This window comes from Panthera pardus, unplaced genomic scaffold, assembly GCF_024362965.1.
Source record: "Panthera pardus isolate Hobbes unplaced genomic scaffold, ASM2436296v1 HiC_scaffold_13, whole genome shotgun sequence".
NCBI lineage: Eukaryota > Metazoa > Chordata > Mammalia > Carnivora > Felidae > Panthera > Panthera pardus.
In genome coordinates, this window is record NW_026526688.1 from 191375861 (window position 1) to 191395986 (window position 20126).

The window sequence follows — 20126 nt, forward strand, 5'->3', positions numbered from 1 at the left end:
CAGGTGGCCAGCCTCCCGAATAAAACTCATATTCTTTTCCAATCAAAACTCTGTCTCTTTTCCAGTGAAGGGCAGCTGAACTTGGGTTTTTCTGAAACACTCTCAGGGGACACGTGGCAAGATTTGGAGATACTTTTTATTGTGATGACTGGAGGGGCGGGGAGGCCTCTACTGGCATCTAGGAGGTGGAGGCCAGAGATGTTATAAACATCCTGCAATGCACAGTACAGCCCTCCCCTTTGCCCCCACAAAACCGATAGTGCTGGGATTGAGAAGCTCTGTATTAGGGGCACATTCCATGGACAGAAGTCACTAATTTACAAGAAAGAAAATGCTAGGCTCTGTCAGTGGGGACAGTTGTTACCATTTGGTGGCGCTTAATTGTGGACCTTCAACATGCTCGTCAAATGGGGGCTTACATACAGTTACAGAGGTCCAAGGACAGTATTACAGGACTTCACATCTTCAGCTGTGTCTCTACCAGACCCTTAAAGTCCTGTTGTGTCAAATGTACTCATATTTTTTTGAACTGTTGTAATAATTTTCGTAGTTTTTTTGGGTTTGTTTTAAAAGCATTAATTTGTGAAGTATTCGACATTTAAAACATAGTATACTATAATTTTTGTATCGTTTTGGCAATTTTTAATTTTCAAATACGGCCCCAAATAGATATTTAAATATCCTCACCTCCAAAATGGAAGAGCACTGAAATTCACAATCTCTAAGAAGTCCAGCGAATTGTAACAAAAGTAGCGGCAAAAACAATATTAATAATGCTCAGTCGGCATTTATTGAGCTCCTATTACTAGCCACGCACTGCTCTCAGAACTCTAGTATTATCCTTTAAAATCCTTTCCAAAACGCTAGGAGGACAGACTATTAGTATTCCCATTTTACCGAGAGGAGACTGAGGCACAGAGCGGTTAAGCAAGTTGCTTAGCGCTACAAAGCTATTAAATAGGGGGCCAGGCATGGGGCTTCAGAGCCTTCACTCCTATTTAAAGGTTAAAACACATACGTGGTTTGTCCTGTCTCCCCCACAGAACTCAGCCTCGTGAGGGCGGGCGCCACCCACACGCGCGCACACCTGTTCTCCACCCTTGCGCCCTGCACGCCCCGGGGGCCCAGCACCTCCAGGCCGGCGGGCGGCGGGGCGCGGCTTGCGCACCCTCAGGCTGTCAGGTGCGTGGCCGCGCGCTAGGGGGCAGCAGCGGGCGCGGCTCGGGCTCGGCGGCCGCGCGGTCCCTCTTGGCCCGGTGGGTGGGCCGGCCGGGGCGGGGCCGGGCGAGCCGGGGCGCCGCGTTCGGGCTCCGGGCATTCGGAGCTTCGGGAGCTGAGCGGGAGGCGGAGCGCGATGGCGGCGGTCGCTGGAGAGGCGCGCCGGGTGCTGGTGTACGGCGGGAGGGGCGCGCTCGGCTCCCGATGCGTGCAGGCGTTCCGGGCCCGCAACTGGGTAATTCGGCTGGGTCTCCGCGGGGCTTTGCCGCACCTTCGGGTTGGGTGGCGGGCGGGTACGCTGGTGACTGGGGAGCGGAGGGGCTTACCGGTGCGGCCCTGGAGGGCAGTCTGGTTAAAGCCAGGGGCCCCTGTACAGGCCAGACGTGAGTGCTTGCACGTGTGTGCACAGGTCTACTGCTCTGTTCCTGGCTACGAGTGCGTGCCTACGCCGCATCCTAGGTGCGGGGCCTTTGCTCTGCAAGGAGGTGGGGGATGGGGCTGCCCGCTCCGCCAGGCCCAGAAAGTCTGGAATGGCTTCGGAGAGAATTCCAGAGGGGAGTAAAGAGGAGCGGGCTTGAGGGTGCATGGAGAAACAATGAGAAGGAAGGCTCTGGAATTAGACTGCGTGGCACGGGTTACTAGTCGTTAACTGATTGATTAAAGCCCGCGAACCTCAGTTTTCCCGTCTTTAAAATGGGGATATTACTAGTATTTACCCCTTAGGGGCTTGTGCGAATTGAATGAGATCATTGGTGTGCTTGTAAAGTATCTGACTTGTGGTAAAAGCTGTTTAAATGTTAGCTATTAGTATTACTATAATTACCCCGGTTCCTTCAGCCAGCCTTGCACCTGATTGTTGGAAGGCTCAGCCCCACCAATGCTGGTGGCTTCTTTGTTTTGGAAAGGCTGTTTGAACTACTTTGCATAATCGGGTATTGCTTCTTGTAGGGGACTAGTAGGAGCGGAGCTGACCTATGGCCAGGGACCCTGACCCTAGCAGCTCTGGAGGGCTCAGTGCTTTTCTGGTGGGGACTCCACCCTCTGTCTCCTCCCTGCAGCTGTCGCTTGCACAAAATGTGCTGGAGCTCTGGGGAGTTTTGCCTCGGGGTTTTAGTTTGTAGCAGCAGCCTGGGCCAGGGTAGCCCCGGGACCAGGGAGAAAGGGTTCCAGGATTTTCTTTAGGCTCAGCATCTGGTATAGGACTTTTAATGGATTCTAAGCACACCACCGTCTTTTTACTCAACTTGGAAGACTATTTGAGGCATCTTCCAGGGTCTGTGGAGGTGGATGGTGGTGACAGTGTTATTAGGAGTGTTGGCTAGGCACTGTGTTCTCACATACTCTTATAATTTCATTTACTCTTCCCCAAACTTGAATTTAGTGAATCCTGTTGGTATCCATGTGTTACAGATGTGAGAGCTGTGCCTTTCCCCGGTGGGGGCACTTCCCCCTGTTGGGGCCACTTTGGTTTATTTCTGACTTGGCAGAATCTGACAAGCTGATTTACCTTGGACTCTGTCTCCCCTGTCCCCACCCCTACATTTCTGGGAACTCTGGGAGGGACTGGGATACAACCTTTTCTTTGTGTCTGTATCCCCCCGTGGCTGGTGACAGAGAAGTAGTGAGTGTTCTTAAATGGATGCTGTGTTCTTCATAGCTTGTGGTAGAGATATATATCTCTGGGTCCTGTGAACCTCAGGGCCCTGGAACTTTCTTAGTAGGAACTGTGTGTCACCTGTGCCAGGAGCTGTAGCATGCTCCATTTCAGTGAATTTTCACATTAATCGTGTTAATTGTTAACCTCTATGAGAAAGCCACTGTGTTGCAGGGCCAGGATTCAAACTTTGGTCTGATTCCCAAACCCAAAGCCATCCCTCTGTGCTCTAGGGCAGGGGTCTGAAAACTTTAGTCCTCCCGGGAAGACTAGGCCTGTTGTCTGTTTTTGTACAACCCAAGGACTAAGAATGGTTTCACATTTTTAAATGGTTGGGGAAAAAAATAAAAAAAAATAGAATTTTGTACCATGTGAAACTTACATGAAATTCACATCTCTGGAGTTTTAGTGCCTGAAGTTTTATTGGATGTAAGCACACTCCTTCATTTATTTATATTGTCTGGGGTGCTGTGCCATCACAACAGCAGATTTGAGTAGGTGCAACACAGACCATATGGCTAGCCTAAAGTATTTACTTTCTGGCCCTTTACAAAAAGTTGTTTTGCTTTTTTGCTCCGGTCGAGGGGTCGCTGGAAGTGCAGGGTTTGCCTTAAGAGGTGAGAGTGGAGGAGGAAGGTGAGGTGTTTGGGGGCAGATGGGCTAGGCTGGGGCTCAGTAAGGAGTGGACTGGCTGAAGCCAAATGTGTGTAAGGAGCATGAGAGGTCAGTAGTGAGATTCTTTCTCTGGTGTTGTTGTTGTTTTAAAATATATTGTCAAATTGGTTTCCATACAATACCCAGTGCTCATCCCAACAAGTGCCCTCCTCAGTGCCCATCACCCACTTTCCCCTCTCCTCCACCCCGCATCAGCCTTCAGCTTGTTCTCTATCTCTGGTGGGTTTTCATTTAAGCCTCTCCTCTGTCTACACTGCCCCCATTTCTGAGTGTGGATCTTTCTGGAAAAACAACTAATTGTCTCTTGACCAAAGCTGTTTTCTCTTTCACTCCAGTGGGTTGCCAGCATCGACGTGGTGGAGAATGAAGAGGCTAGTGCTAGTGTCGTGGTTAGAATGACGGACTCATTTACAGAGCAGGCCGACCAGGTAATTCCAGAAAAAGACCCACCGAGCATTGTGGTAGGGAAACCCTGGGGAGCAGTTTCCTCTGGTAATGCATTTTTTTTTTTTTTTTTTCCTCCAGTTAGTGCTTTCTGTTTATGAAAGCCATTTGTGCTCATTGGGGGAAATTTGGAAAAAGTGAAAAAAATATAAAGAGGATAAATTACGCATAATCCATTTCTTTAGCTCACTGTTCACATTTTGGCCCATTTTCTTGTCTTTCCTATGTATCCTATATGTTTTTAGTTTTGTAAGTTGAGATAATCTTGTATTTTATATTTTATGGTCAACTTTTTTTTTAACTTAATACTTAATTTAAATACTTCTCAGATCACTTGAAAAAACCCCTCTGTGTCAGCATGTATTTTTTAATTTCTTTAGTTTCTACTTCCTGAACGTTGAAATGGCTTGCAGTTTTTCTTTTTTGCCATTATCAGGAATTCTGTGCTGAACACAGAATTCTATCTCTGATTATTTAGGATGCATTCTAAAAAGTGGAGCTCCCTAGTTCAAAGCATGAACCCTAACAAAACAGGGTAATTTTAATTATACAATGATATGTTTATTGTAAAACAAGAAGTCCAATAAATACATAAAGTAAACTGTGAAATACCCCTGTTTCTCCCTGTGATGCCCAGAAGGACAGTGACAGTTTGATGGCCATGTTGGTATAAATATCAGAGATGCTCTTACATGGGCCGACTTTTCTGGAAGAGCCGTTCCCATAAGCTGCACGGGGGACTGTGCTCTCTGTGGTTCTCATGTCAGTGCTGCAGCCCATGTTCCCAAGGAAATCTCCGCATTATTCTTTGTGTGATGTGACGTACTTTTACAGGCAAGCACTCAGTGAGGCAGGCGGGTAGGTGGGGGTAGACCCATTTTATAGCTTAGGAGATGAGACACTAAGTGACATGGCCAAAAAGCTAGCTCGTGGTGGAGTAGAGAGCATGGGATTTCCTAATAAGAGACTTAACTAACAACTTCAGTAAGCTCACAGTCTGCTTTTTGTTTAGTTACATTCTCCCTAGTAATATGAACACTACTGAGGGTCTGATGTTTAATGGTCCTAGCTATGTTTTAAAATTTTTTCTAAAGTTTATTTATTTATTTTGAGAGAGAGCGAGCCAGAGCGAGAGCGAGCATGTGAACAGTGGAGAGGCAGAGAGAGGGGGAGAGAGAATCCCAAGCAAGCTTCACGCTGTCAGCACGGAGCCCGATGTGGGGCTCAGACCCATGAACTGTGAGATCATGACCTGAGCTGAGACCAAGAGTTGGATGCTTAACCAACTGAGCCACCCAGGTGTCCCAAGAATATTTTAAATTTTAAAGGTGATACATGTATGATGTAGAAAATACAATTAAGCAAAAAGAACGGGGAAGTCATTTTTAGTCCCATTATGCAGTTAATGTTTTGTAGTATTTCCTTCCAGTCCATTTCTCCAAACGTGTGTATAAGTCCAAAAATACAAAAAAGAAAGAAAAAAGCCCATACTGAGGATACTCTCCTGCTCACTCACTCTGTCTAAAGCATCGGTTTCACAGAGTTTAGAATATAAAAAGCTAGCTGACTTTTTCCAGAATATAGATTTTTGTTGTTTTTACTTAATCTGATCCTAATGTTTCCTGTTCTTAATGATTACTTATTCGCCTTAATGGGCTTAATAATAAAACCCAACAAGGCATAGTTTTGTGTCAGGCATCATCCTGAGTGCTTATTCACATCAACTTGCTTCGCTTCTGTAACACTCGCAAAACGTTTCTGACTGATCTCCCTTTTAGAAATGGGGAGTTTGTGGGGCACCTGGGTGGCGGCTCTTCTGGCTGTGGTTCTCTGTGATCAGTGTCTGTCACTGGCTCTTCTGCTCCTGTTAATTGCAGCTTTCCAATGCCGTGTGTGTTTTTGAAATTGCCTGCGTGTGAGACTTAACAGTGCATTTTAAAGACAAAGATGGAGAACTGCCTTAGTTATTACAAGTTCAAATTTTAGAACGTTTAACCCTCCCTAACCCCCCAGTCACCCAATTCAGAGTTTGGATAAACAGCATGACATCCAATGTTTGTTTTTAAGGCTTCAGAAGAGGAAATTTAATCCTAACCCATGTAAAATTGGCCCCCTAGGCATGAGATTCACTAGAGATAGGAGATGAAGACATGAGAAAGGCATTAAGTCTATGGAAAACGATTGGGCAGAGAGCAAAATTTAAGGGGAAGGAATTAAAGGCATAGATGTTGTAAAAGTCAAACAGGTGCTTCGTTTCTCCAGCTCCATGTTTCCCTGAAAAGATGAGCATGTACAGGGTTGTGTGTACATATGGACGTTGGGAGATAGCCAACTCTGGCAGCTGGGATCTGGGCTCTTGGTAACAGGACTTGGTTTAAGAATTCAGAAGTCCAGGAATTTCTTAAAAGGAAAGATGTAGGTATGGGGTGTAGGGAGATGAAAGATTGGTTTCCATTGCCAAAGCGTTCTCTTTGAAGGAGTGATGTGAGGCTTCAGAAATTGCTGGGGAAACTAACTGTTACCATAGGCAAAGATACACGGTCTTGGGTTAAGTCGTCTCAGCCATTCTGGAGAAATGTGAAAGCGGTCAATGGCCAGACTTGCCTGTCTCGCCAGATTTTTGTTTTAAAAAATTGTAACAAAATTACATGTATGTATTTTCAACATTTAAAAAATTTCAAACAGAAGTAAAGAGAGAAATGATCACCCATGTACCTGGTATTTACTAACATTTTGCCATTGACTATATTTTTTTTTACATGAAGTATAGTTGACTGTTTTTTGTTGCTCTTTTTAAAAATATTTCCTGTTGGCACTTATGGTTTGGAGTTGCAGTTAAAGGGATGTTTGTAATGAGGGTAGAAAAGAATAGATTATCTCAGATTGCGATTCTGTAATGTGTGAAGAAAGTCTGGAAAGAGACCGGAAGGTTAGCTGTGGGCATTGAAGCTCTCGGTGATTTTTTAAAAACCTTTTCCTGCTTGGGGCGCCTGGGTGGCGCAGTCGGTTAAGCGTCCGACTTCAGCCGGGTCACGATCTCGCGGTCCGTGAGTTCGAGCCCCGCGTCAGGCTCTGGGCTGATGGCTCGGAGCCTGGAGCCTGTTTCCGATTCTGTGTCTCCCTCTCTCTCTGCCCCTCCCCCGTTCATGCTCTGTCTCTCTCTGTCCCAAAAATAAAAAAATAAAAAATGTTGAAAAAAAAAAAAAATTAAAAAAAAAATAACAAAAAAAACCCCTTTTCCTGCTTTTCTTTATTCATTGCTCTCTTCCAGGGGTGCTAATGTCTTAACCATCCCAAAAGAAGACTCTAGATTGCTTTCTAAAAATCACATTGAAATGTAGTTGGGTTTCACTGTCTTACTGTAGATTGGTCCTTCCTCTAATCTTCAAAGGGTTAATTGCCAGGTACTGGTAACTGACTTCAAAACGAGTGAAAAATAAACTGAGGCATCTGTAAGGACATTAGTCTGTTTGGGTTTACCTGACTGCTTATTGCACCTTTTTTGTCCCTTTTGTTTAAGGTGACAGCTGAGGTCGGAAAGCTCTTGGGTGAAGAGAAGGTGGACGCAATCCTTTGTGTGGCTGGAGGATGGGCCGGAGGCAATGCCAAATCCAAATGTGAGTCCTTTTCTCAGTGAATCATTCATTCTGCTCTGCATTTTGTCCAGCTGGCAAAGACAGGTTTTTCTGACCTTTGGTAGGTCTGTGCAGTAGGGATTAACATCCCATTTGACGGATGAAGAAAACGCTTCTCATAACGGGGGTTACGGGAGAGGGACGTTAAGTTTGAAGTTTGAAGTAGAAGCAGAATGGAATAAGTATTGTTTCCATCCCAGTCTTTCAGGGCCTATTACTGGGTGGGAAATGGGGGATGTGTATGAAATAGATCATTCTGAAAGTCGGAAGGACTCAAGGAGCACCTGAGTGGCTCAGTCTGTCAAGCATCTGTCTTTTGATTGCAGCTCAGGTCACCATCTCATGGTTTGTGAGGCGGAGCCCCTCTTGGGGCTCTGGGCTGACAGCACGGAGCCTGCTTGGGATTCTTTCTCTCTCTCTCTCTCCTCAAACCCGCGTGTGCACCTATTCTCTTTCTCTTTCTCAAATAAATTTCCAAAAAAAGGACTACAAATTGAGCATTTATTAAAGCTGAGTATGTTTTTCAATATTTATTATGAAAATTTTCTAACATACAGAAAAATTGGAAGAACAGTTCATTGAACACCCTGTGCCCTCTAAATTCAGATATTAACATTTGCCATACGTGTGCTTTCTTGTTTTCTTGTGCATATGTATTCTGCGTATGTATTTTTTTGTTAACTATCTGAAAGTAAGAATTTCAACACACTTCTGCATATATCTTCAGGGAGTAAACTCATTCTCCTACGTTATCTTAATACTGTGACCATACCTAAGAAAATTAATAATAATTCTATAAGATTAATAAAACTCAGCCTGTATTCGAATTCTCCAGTTTATTCCAAATCTTTTATAGTTTTTTCCCCGCCTAAATGTATTTTCCAGTCAGGATTTGTGCATTGCATTTTGTTGTTATTTTTAGTCTCTTAATCTAGAATTACTTTTTTCTTCTGTGATAGACTCGGTGGTAGACAGGGCACTTTTCCCAGAGAAAGTTCCACAGACCGAATTTGTCCAGCCATTTCTGTAAGGTGTCATTTACCTGTTCCTCTGTCCATGGTATTTCTTGTGAACTAGAATTTAGGTCTAGAGACTTAATTAGATTCGAGTTGAATGTTTTGGAGGCGAGAGTTCCTCTTGAGTGATGTGTGCTTCCTGTGACATCGTGTGGGGACACTTACCCTGTCAGATCACCGTACCGATCCATAGTGATGCCAAACGGTGCTTGATTAGGGTGGTAGCGGCAGACTTCCATCGTAAAGGTACGTTTTTCTGTTTGCGGTTAGTAAGTAATCCGTGGGATGCTACTTCGGCATCATGTGTGAGTATCCTGTTTTTAAGCACCTTGAGGGTCTCAAATTCCCCAAACCTATTGGTTTTTTTTTAAAAAAAATTTTTTTTTTAACGTTTGTTTATTTTTGAGACAGAGAGAGACAGAGCATGAATAGGGGAGGGGCAGAGAGAGAGGGAGACACAGAATCCGAAACAGGCTCCAGGCTCCGTGCTGTCAGCACAGAGCCCGACGCGGGGCTCGAGCTCACGGACCGTGAGATCCTGACCTGAGCCGAAGTCGGACGCTTAACCGACCAAGCCACCCAGGTGCCCCCCAAACCTATTGGTTTTAAGCCTCTGTTGATAATCTCTGCCTGAGTCAGCAGTTTTTAAATTTTGTTATTCCTTCTATGTTTATCATTCAAAGCTCTTTTTTTTAATTTTTAAAATATTTATTTATTTTTGAGAGAGAGACAGCGTGAGTAGGGGAGAGGCAGAGAGAGAGGAGAGAGGGAGACATAGAATCTGAAGCAGGCCCCAGGCCCTGAGCTGTCAGTGTCGAGCCCGACGCGGGGCTTGAACCCACAAAGTCAAAGCTCTTTAAAAAGGAATTGATATTCTGTGAAATCAGTTAAATATAAAATTGGTGTTTTGTGGGGTGATCGGGTTGGCGGAACACCCCGATGGCCTTCTGTGTGTTTCGGGAACAAGAATTGATAAATGTGGATCCATACTTTTGTTTTTGTCTAGTTCTTTGTAGCCGGGAAATGTAATACCTTGGTTATCACTTACTGAAGACCCCTCCTCTGGTCTCAGGAGGGATTGCTTTCTGGATTCTGGGTGTCTTGCCCAGCTGGTGATGTGATCACGTTACCACTTATTCCCCACCATGTCTTGGGCAAGGTCAGAGGATTAAAATAAGCATGAAATGATTGTCTGAGCAGCTTTCTTCTAAAGAGTCTTTAAAGCTGGCATTCAACTTTCAGCCATAAAAAAATGTAGCTCTATGAGAACCCTCTTTATGTCCATGCAGTATAAGTGCCTCAGATTGATCACAGGTAAAACTTGACTTAGACGTATAGGTTCTTATTACAAATCTACTGTCCTTCATAAAGTAGAACAATTTCTGAGTTAAAGCCAGTTCAGCCTATTTGTTAACAGTCCTCATTTATTGGCTAAAATTTTAACCACTTTACAGGTGAGGAAACTTGAGACTCGGGTAGTCACATGGCCTGGATTCGAACCCAGGTCTCTCTGACCACGGCCCTGTGCTGTTTTGTACTGGACCTTGTAGTCAGGGACTGAGAGAGCAGGAGTGGCTGTCAACGCCTCCTCATGGGACGCCGTGAGTGGAGCTTACCTTTCAGTCTCTTCCCTGCGAATGCTCAGCTCACATGTTGTTTTCTCATTCAGCTCTCTTTAAAAACTGTGACCTGATGTGGAAGCAGAGCATGTGGACGTCGGTCATCTCCAGCCACCTGGCCACCAGGCACCTCAAAGAAGGAGGCCTCCTCACCTTGGCTGGTGCCAAGGCCGCCCTGGACGGGACTCCCGGTAGGCCTTCGTTTCCCAGTGTGTGAAATGGGAGCGCTTGCCCTCGCCCCCTGGGCTGCTGGATGCTTCCTTAGGTGAGGGACCTGGGAGCCCTTTAGCCTCCAGGAGGCTTTACAGCTGGGTGGAGTGTGCTTCCTGGCTTTTTTTAGGGGTAGGACTCTGCCCCCTTCTGTTTGCATTGTCTTCATGTGCATGGTGGGTGCAGAGTCCTGTCATCTGGGACTCCCACCACTCCATTCATCTGGGATCCACCCAGGGCATGAATGGTGAGGAGGTGGATACTAATCAGTTAATAAATAAGTTGTATCTTCATCACCCTGTGTTCGTGTGTCCCTGAGAAGCAGCTCAGCCCCTGGAAATGGTGGGGCTTTCGGTAAGAGAGCTGGCTGTGGATTCTTCACTTTAGTTGAGTGGCTTTGAACAGATTATTTGAGGTCTTTGGCCAAATTCTGCTCTAGTTTCTTTGATCGTAAATGGCAGTAACACCTCCCTGAAGCGTAACTGTGAGGGATGAGAGGCGTCGATGTATATACAATGCCCAGCACTTGCCGAGTCTTCTCATAGTTGCTCTTTCCTTTCACATATATTCTCATTTAATCCTGCGGTGGACTGTTAACTACCTTTTTCATTTACAGGGAAGCGAACTAGAACTTAGGTTCAGGACCTTGTCATTATGTAATAAGTACGCTGTAATTACACTTTGAACCAAAACCCTGATCATTTCTGAATTGTGTGCTTTTTCTGCTGCATTAGAACAGAACCGTGATTTCCTTTGCATTTTTATTCCGTGTATTTCCTGGGAGACTCATGAAAACAGACCATGGTTTGTAGGGCTTAAACACAAATTTATTTTCTCACAGTTCCTGGAGGCTGGAAAGTCTGAGATCAAGGTGTGGGAAGGTTTGGTTTCTTCTGGAGCCTCTCTGCTTGGCTTGCAGATGTCCGTCTTCTCCCTGTGTCCTCACATGGATGTCCCTCTGCATGTGTCTGTGTCCTGATGTCCTTGTCTTGTAAGGAGACCAGTCAGATTGCATTAGGGCCCGCTCTAAAGACCTCATTTTAACTTAATTATCTCTTTAAAGACCCTGTCTCCAAATACAATCACCTTCTGAGATACTGAAGTTTAGGACGTCAACACATGAATTTGGGAGTGGGAGGGGGGATACGATTCAACCCGTAGCACTCCCTTTGGAATGAGGCTAACGAAATTTAAGTGGGGTTGGGGACAGCACAGGGAGGGGAAAGTGTCTACGTCGACCACCTAAGTAAACTCTTCTTTAAAAAAAGGAGGGGATGGGGTGCCTGAGTGGCTCAGCTGGTTAAGCAACTGACTTCGACTCGAATCTTGATCTCATGGTCATGAGTTCAAGCCCCACATGGGTTTTCTGCTGCCCGCGCAGAGCCCGCTTCGGATCCTCTGTCTCCCTCTTTTTCTGCCCCTCCCCCACTCACACGCACCCTCTCTCTCTCTAAAAAATAAATAAACGTTAAAAAGAAAGGAGGGGAATTTTTTTGGGGTCTCTTTAGTAAGTGGTAGAGATCTGGAACGCCTTTTCAATTTTAATGTAAGTCACTGAACTATGAGTCCTCTTAATAAATTAACAATTTCCTGCCACTGACTTTCTCATTAGATTTCTCAGAGCATGTGATCTTACAGGCCCATGGCTATTCCAATAATTAAAGCTGTGTAAATGTTCGATGTTGGTTTGGTTGAGATCTGGTTTTTATCAAAGGTGACATAGGGCAGAGCCAGTAGAAAGTGAATAGAAAAATGAGTAATGGCTTGACATTTAAAAAAGAAAACCTTACAACCAGAAGACTAATTTTTCTAAAGGATGAAATAGTCTTTTTCTTTGTTTTGGTCTTTAAATATCTTTTTTATTTACAGTTTTGGATACTGGTTAAGACTGCAGGTTCTGGGGGCACCTGGGTGACTTGGTTGAGGGTCTGACTCTTGATTTCATCTGAGGTCATAATCTCATGGTTCGTGAAATTGAGCCCCACATTGGGCTCTGTGTTGGCAGCACGAAGCTTGCTTCGGATTCTTTCTCTGCTCCTTCCACGCTCATGCTCGCTGTCTCTCTTTCAAAATAAATAAACTTATATATAAAAAAAAGGGAGGTTCTAGAACTACCCAGGTTGGTTTTCTGTTGTGGTTTTGCCACTTACTGTGTAATATTTGGCAAATTACTTAACCTCTCTGAGCCTCAGTTTTGCCATCTGTAAAATGGGGATAAATAATACTACCTCCTCTATATGGTAGTTGTGACTTGCAAATCTCTTAATGGCTTAGAAAGATTATAGAGTCAGTAGTAAATGTGAACTTTTGTTATTTATTCCAGACTTTAAAAAACCCAACTATTTCTGCTTTAGATGTTAATAAGCTTGTTCATCTTTAAGTTCTTAGTTAGATGTTGTTAAATTTATTTGGGTCATGAAATGTTTTAACTTCGATTCTGATCCCGGAGTCATCTAGGGAAATCTATGTATATAGTCCAGAAACAAATGACAGACGGGCTTAGTGGTCCTTCATCACAAGAAGGGTTGTTCAAAACTGGAAAGTGTTCACTTGGGAAGGTACTCAGAAAACCTCACGCTCCTGTGTTCAGGCTTGTTATTTATAGACTGTCTCCTGTCTCTTGGACGATAAACTATCAGAATTGATGGCAATCACTTGTTGACCACTTAGGGATCTGTGCTGTGTTTGGGAATCAGTCCTTAGGGACTACATTGATCATTTTATATTGAGAGGAAAAGTATTTATCTTTTTAATGAATGCTTTTTTTGTTGTTTGTTTTTGCATCTTGCAAATGACCCTCTTACCAACATCATGTAGAATCCTGCGGAATCAAACCATTAGGGATGCCGGTAGCTTGTTGCTGGTTGCTTGTTTCTTTCTGCATCATATTGTTGGAATAGAATGAAGAGGGGTCCCTGGGTGTCTGCTGGGGACTGGGGCTGGATGAATAAGATTTGTGCATTGGTTTATTTCAGTCGTGCAGAGGTAAATCTTTATATCACTGTTGGCCTCCTGCCCCTGATTAAACAGAGAAGCCAGAGATGGTGAAACCTTCTTATGCTTCTAAATAACTGTTTGAGACCTTGACCCTCTTTTGCAATTCAGGGTGGCTGTTGAAGAGGTTAGTGATTGGTTCCTCGGCTGGGCTGTGATCCCCACCTCCCCCTGGACCTTTGAGGCCTCCTCATCTGTTACACTTTGAACAGCATGTGCGCTGGGTTTTTTTTGTTTTTTTTTTTTTAAGGAGGCTGCTGAGCTCCGAAAGGAACAGTGGTTTTCAGGAGGAGGAGAGGTGTCTGCAACAACTAACCATGCTTCTTTGTTGTTGGTCAGTGAGAATAACCATGCTTCTTTGTTGTTGGTCAGTGAGGGACATAGAAACTGGTCCTAGTAAAAGACATGCCTTGCTTCTTCATTCAGTCAGCAAACATTGATTGGCCAGTGGGAGGAAAGGAAAATTAATAGGTAGCACGTATACTCACGTGAAAATTGCTCACTCGTATACTTTAAACAGCATGTGGGACTCCAGGACACATTACTTCTGTTAATTTGATGGGAAACATTTAGGGAGCACCTACCCTGTGCTGAGCCCGCAATTAAGTACTTTATCCCCATTTTACAGATGGGGTAACCCAAGCTTAGAAAGGTTTTGAGAACTTGCCTGGGATTTCTGTAGTGGTAAGTGGAAGAACTGGGATTTGAACTTGGGCAGCGTGCATTCCGGATGAGTGCTCCATCTCGCCCACAAGTTACCGACCTGAGGGTTTAGACGCAGCTCTTGCCTGGCCTCTAGCCTCGGTGCAAGTCTGCGTGTGAGCCTGGGCACGTTACCCTGACGGTGCTTCCCCATTTGCTCAGCAGTAAAAATAAGATGAACCTCATGGTTTTTACGGTAAATGTCAACTGCCAGGTGAATAGTAGGTGCCCTTGAATACTATGTCCCTTTCACTTTCTCTCCACAGGTGTCCATCCTTCTCTTCTTCCCAGCCCGGCATGGGGTTCTCTGGACACACTAGCGGTGGCCACTGGTCACTGAACTGTTTTCTCCCCCCTCCCCAGGGATGATTGGCTACGGCATGGCCAAGGGTGCTGTTCATCAGCTCTGCCAGAGCCTCGCCGGAAAGAACAGCGGCATGCCCTCCGGCTCTGCGGCCATCGCCGTGCTCCCGTAAGTGGTCGGGGCTCCCCGCTCACTCCCCGCCTCTGCCTCGCTGCCAGGACTTAACATTTGAGTAGCTCTTCACCAGGGACTTGTGTGTCCTGTCACCTTGGCTTCTCACATTCGCCAGAGGCCCTAAAGATGCTTCTTCAGATGTTGGAGTGTCCCAGGCTGTCCAGAATGGTTGGCTGGTGGGACGGGTCTGTCTGTCTGTCTTCCTCTTCCTTGTTTTCTTTCCTTCCCTCCATCTGTCCCTCTGTCCCTCCTTATTAAAAGTAGTCTATGCATTTCTTTTTAATATTTGTATTCTTTCAAGTCATCGTAAGGCCAGTGGAAGAGAGATTGTACTTTAGTCTTTGCATGTGTGTATTTGTGTGTGTGTGTGTGTGTGTGTGTGTGTGTGTGTGTGGTGGGGGGGAGGTGGGGACAGTGGTGTCTGAGGGAGAATATGGGAAACTGGGACTCGTTCCTATTTGTGACCTGGAAGAAGGTCCTTGTCAGTGGCCCCAGACAAGGCAGCTGCTTTGGAGGTGGGGTTCCTTCCTGCTGGAAGGATCCCAGCACCAACCGGCTTGTCTCTTGCCTGTAGTTCTAAAAGGGACGTCGGGACCTGCTAGGGCACAGGGCTTTCCAGCTCCCTTTTGTTTGTGAGCTTCTGTGATTCTGTGACCTGCTCCCCCAGCTATTTTGAATGATTTCTGAGGCCTGAATGTTCTTGGGAGAGTCCTACATATCTGAGTTCTGTAGCCTCTTGCTGAAAATCATAAGGTTTCGTAGGAAACAGTCCCAGAACGAAGGATGAGGCTGTCTTTTTCCCCTACTTAAAGAAATATTATTATTACACTTTAAAAATTGAGAGAAATGAGTCTGCTACGTTTTAGGGAGTGAAGAAGATGCAAATTGCAAAGCAGTTTACTTTAATAAAGACTGTATTTAAGAAAAGGCGAAACTGTATTTTTAAAAAGGCTCTTTTGTTTTGTTCCTGTCTGTCTGAAGGGTGAGTCACAGAGCACTTCACTGAATTATGCTCGGACATGATCTCTGTATATGTGGAGGGCTTCCTGGCCTCTGTCTGTCCTCCTGTGATCTCCCCATGTAAATGCGGCCACCCTTGGTGCCAAAGGCTCACATTGCATTTTCCTGGCTAAGGAGGACCGGGCAGCTATAATTCTTACAGAAGGGAGGCACACACAACAGTCTTGTCTCTGTGCACTGCAGGGTTACCCTGGATACCCCGATGAACAGGAAATCAATGCCCGAGGCCGACTTCAGTTCCTGGACGCCCTTGGAGTTCCTGGTTGAGTGAGTATTGACATACTGTCGGTAACAGGCAGCTTCCAGCCCCATCTCTCTGCCTTTTACAGACTAGGCTGTGTTCTCTTAGCTCCCCAGTGCAGGTGGCTTTGGGAGGTTCCCAGGCCTCTGGAGGGTATGTGACACATCAGAGTGAGTCTCAGGAGGGGTTGACAGTGCTGACCTGAATCTTGAGCTGGCCAGCCTGAGCATGGCCTGACTGCTCTAGGCCTCAGTTTCCCCTTCTGTATAATGGAATCCATAATTATCAGGAGGATTAAATGTGGTAGCGCTTGGCACGATGTCTGACCCGTAGTAAGTGCTCGGTAAACCTCTGTTCCCGGTAACATCATTGTCTCTGCTAACGAGGAGCAGCAGTGTGGGAGTCAGATGGTGATCTAGGGAACATCTGGGCTCCTGTGTCTGAGTTAGTGCTGAGCCACAGACCCACACAGAGTGTCCTTTGTTCCTGAAATCACATTCACCCATTTGTGGATATGGGTGGCATTTGAAGATCATGGAGAAGGAGTTAGCTTTCTCACTCTTTTGTGTTTGTCTGGATCTCAGTTCCCCACAGCCCTCCATGTGGTAAGTACGTATTCCCCGAGCACCCACTGTGGGCCAGGTGCTGGGCTAGGCCCCGGGACAGGGAGATGAAGAAGATGTCCTTGCCCTCCCCACGCGGGAGATGGCCTTACCCCAAAGAGCCGGTGTGTCTGCTGCTTCGACAGCTGTGTACAAGATGTTTGCAAAGTTTGGGATGTGCTTCTGGCCTGCTACTACATCTCATTTTAATTAAGTTGAGAGGCATTTGGGACTTTTATGTTTGGAACCAGTATTTATGGAGCACTTGTTATGTGCCATCATGCACCATTTTAAATGTTACCTTTTTTTTTTTAAGTTTACTTATTTTTGAGAGAGAGTGGGGGAGGTGCAGAGAGAGAGAGAGGGAGACAGAGAATGAGAATCCCAAGAGGGAGAGAGAGAGAGAGAATCCCAATCAGGCTCTGCACTCCCCGACACAGGGCTTGAACTCACGAACCGTGAGATCATGACCTGAGCCTAAATCAAGAGTCAGACGCTTAACCAGCTGAGCCACCCAGGTGCCCCTAACTATAATCTTATTTAAATTTTTTTTTTTTTTTTAATGTTTATTTATTTTTGAGACAGAGACAGAGCATGAACGGGGGAGGGTCAGACAGAGAGGGAGACACAGAATCTGAAGCAGGCTCCAGGCTCTGAGCTGTCAGCACAGAGCCCGACGCGGGGCTCGAACTCACGGACCGTGAGATCATGACCTGAGCGGAGTCGGATGCTTAACCGACTGAGCCACCCAGGCGCCCCTGTAATCTTATTTAATGTTCATAGCAAGTCACTGAGGGAGGGCCTGTCATCTTTGTTTAAGATTTGGGGACTTGAGGCATGGGGGGCGAGGGGGATGAATAACATGCCCTAGATCACATAGCAGAGCCAGGATTTGACCCAGGCAGTATGACCGCAGGGCCTGTGGTCTTAACTAGGCCCACAGTTACTTCTGCCTACCAAGTTTTGAATTGTGTTTTGCATTTGAGCTTCTTTGTAAAAGCCAGTATTTCCAATAGCATCTATAACCTGGATTCTAGATGGATCATCGGGGGTCACATTTCTGAATTAGTGCCAAGTGGTGGAGTCCCAGCCACCCTCTGTTCCAGAAATCATGGCACCTTTGTGGGATTTGAAAACTCACATGACAGTTTGGCATGAAATGTGCTTTGAATGTCTGGAGTATGTTAGCCTTTGCTCTCCGTGGTTATGATGGTGTTTCCCTTGTCTACTGCAGACTGCTAGTGAAGACGAAGTAAGACAGTTTAAAACATGCATGAGTAACGCATGTTCCCCTTCACATCCAGCCATCTGACCGGTCTCCCTCAGAGCCATCCCTAAGCCCTGCCCCGCCCCAGAGATGGGTCACAATGTGGATGGGACTTTGGAGGAGTTTTAGCAGTGCTTTGCTGTTGGGTCTATGGAATAACTGCCCTTGGCTTGTTCAGCCCTTGGAGTGGAATCTTGAATGGCTTGACAGTTAAACATCGGCTCTGGTCTAGCAGGCTGCTGGTCACTACCAAAGTATATCCCAGAAACTCCTGAGTGCTTCCTAGTTGAAGAAGGTCCAGAGTCCTAGCTGGTGGGTTGTCCAAGGGGACCAAGTACTCAAATGTAATTGTTTTGTGTGAAAATTATCAGCTACTAGTGGGGCACCTGGGTGGCTCAGTCAGTTAAGCGTCCGACTTCGGCTCAGGTCATGATCTTGGGGTGTGTGAGTTTGAGCCCCGCATTGAGCTCTGTGCTGACGGCTGGGAGCCTGGAGCCTGCTTCGGATTCGGTGTCTCCCTCTCCCCCCTCCCCCCACCCCTGCTCACACTCGTGTCATTCTCTCTCTTTCTCTCTCTCAAAAATAATAAACATTAAAAAAAATTATCAGGTACTTGTTGCATCTTGTGAATTTGCTGTGCCCTTTTTTAATTCCTGTCTTCTTAGAGGAGGCCTTCCCAACTCTCCCAGGCAGGGTTCCTTCCCTGCATGCAGCGTAATTAATTCCCCCATTCCTGCACTTCACATTTTATTGTAATAGTCTTTTTTTTGCTATCTTTTCCCATTGCTGTGGTGTTCCATGAATGGTTACTTAAAAAAAAAAAAAAAAGAATGAATGAATTTCTTTTAAATTTCTGGAAAGGTAACATGGGAAAGTATAAAGAATTGTGCACATTTGGGCCTCCTGGGTGACTCAGTTGAGCGTCCGACTCTTGATTTCGGCTCAGGTCATGATCCCAGTGTTGTGGGATCAAACCCTGAGTCAGCCTTTGTGTTGAGTGTGGAGCCTTTTTGAGATTCTCTCCCTCCCTCTGCTACTCCCCTGCTCGTTTGTGCATGCACTTGTTCAAATTAAAAATATTGTGTATGTACGTGTCTTTCTCTTAGAATTAACTAATTACCGTCTTTTTTAAATCACTTAAAATCATATTACTGTGTTGTAAAGGATTCTAACAATGAAGCAAAATGCAAAAACCAAACTTAAAGTCTCACCGAATGCTGCCACTTGGACATTGGAATGAGTACTGAGGGCACTGGGGACCTGGCTATGTGTCCCTGTGGCTTTTTCACAGTTGCTGCTGCTGTCCTCTACCCCCAAGCCACTGATGTGAATATAAGCATGTGTTGTCGAGAGTTTTGCTTTGAAAATGTAAAGCTTATATTCTTTGTTCTAGAACCTTCCACGACTGGATCATAGAGAAAAACCGACCGAACTCGGGGAGCCTCATCCAGGTGGTAACCACGGAGGGAAAGACGGAGCTCACCCTGGCATATTTTTAAGCTTCGTCTCCGTGCCTCCTGGAGACCTGCCAGAAAAGTTGTTTCTCTCAGTGTGTCTGTGTAGGTCCTTTGTTTTCTGTCATCTGGTTTGTGGTATGAGATACTGAGTCCTGTTGTCCTCTCTCCTAATGTGCATTGTTCTCCCAGGACAGTGTAAAATGTTCATGTGAAATAAGGTATGAGGGCGGAGGCCTGTAATAGCACAGACGGTCTGTTAGCTGCGTGAGTTTAGGAGGTATCCAGCAGAGCCTCTGGGTCTGCATCCTCCTGAATTGCATTTGAGACTTGGATTCAGTCCTGAACAGGGTCTGTCGACCTGACTAGTTCAGAGATGCGTTGATACTGGGGATGTTCGGGGGCCTTAGTTTTGAATGTTCTGTTTATATCACACACATCGTGTTTGTAGCTGCCCAATTGAACTGCCTTAAAACTCCTTTTGTGGTGTAAGCAAAATCCCGTGGACTCTGTTAAGATATCTTGTCCTGTGAGGTTGCCAAGTGTACTTCTGAGCTACTTGTTATTTGGAGTTTATCTTCCTAATAAATGCACTTCATTTATGATGTTGTCTTCTGTAATCAACTGTGGCTTAAAATACAGTCATTGATGGATGCGGTCATGGGAAGGGGGCGGGCTCTGTCTGAGATCAGCTTTTTCACCACAAAAACACGGGCACGGTTCCTGCTTGGGCAGATCAGAATCCGGGGGCGCCAGGATGGCCCTGTGTATTTAGAACAGTGCTCCACGCAGCCGATAGTGGCTGTACCAATGGAGAATGAGTGATCTGATCCACCCTGGCCATTGTGCAGGTGAGGAAACATCCAGAGAAAGAACTTACTCTCCTCATTGCCAGTA

General features: G+C 45.6%; 1 protein-coding gene across 1 annotated transcript; it reads left to right on the top strand.

Annotated features, from left to right (window-relative positions):
* Positions 1-1292: 1292 nt before the first annotated feature.
* On the top strand, positions 1293-19831 carry QDPR (quinoid dihydropteridine reductase). The gene is made up of 7 exons (XM_019453631.2): positions 1293-1453; positions 3883-3975; positions 7512-7608; positions 10312-10452; positions 14531-14639; positions 15849-15932; positions 19169-19831. Exons 1-7 carry the CDS (start codon positions 1355-1357, stop codon positions 19272-19274), a joined length of 729 nt encoding a protein of 242 aa, XP_019309176.2. The 5' UTR covers positions 1293-1354; the 3' UTR covers positions 19275-19831.
* The last annotated feature ends 295 nt before the right edge of the window (positions 19832-20126 follow it).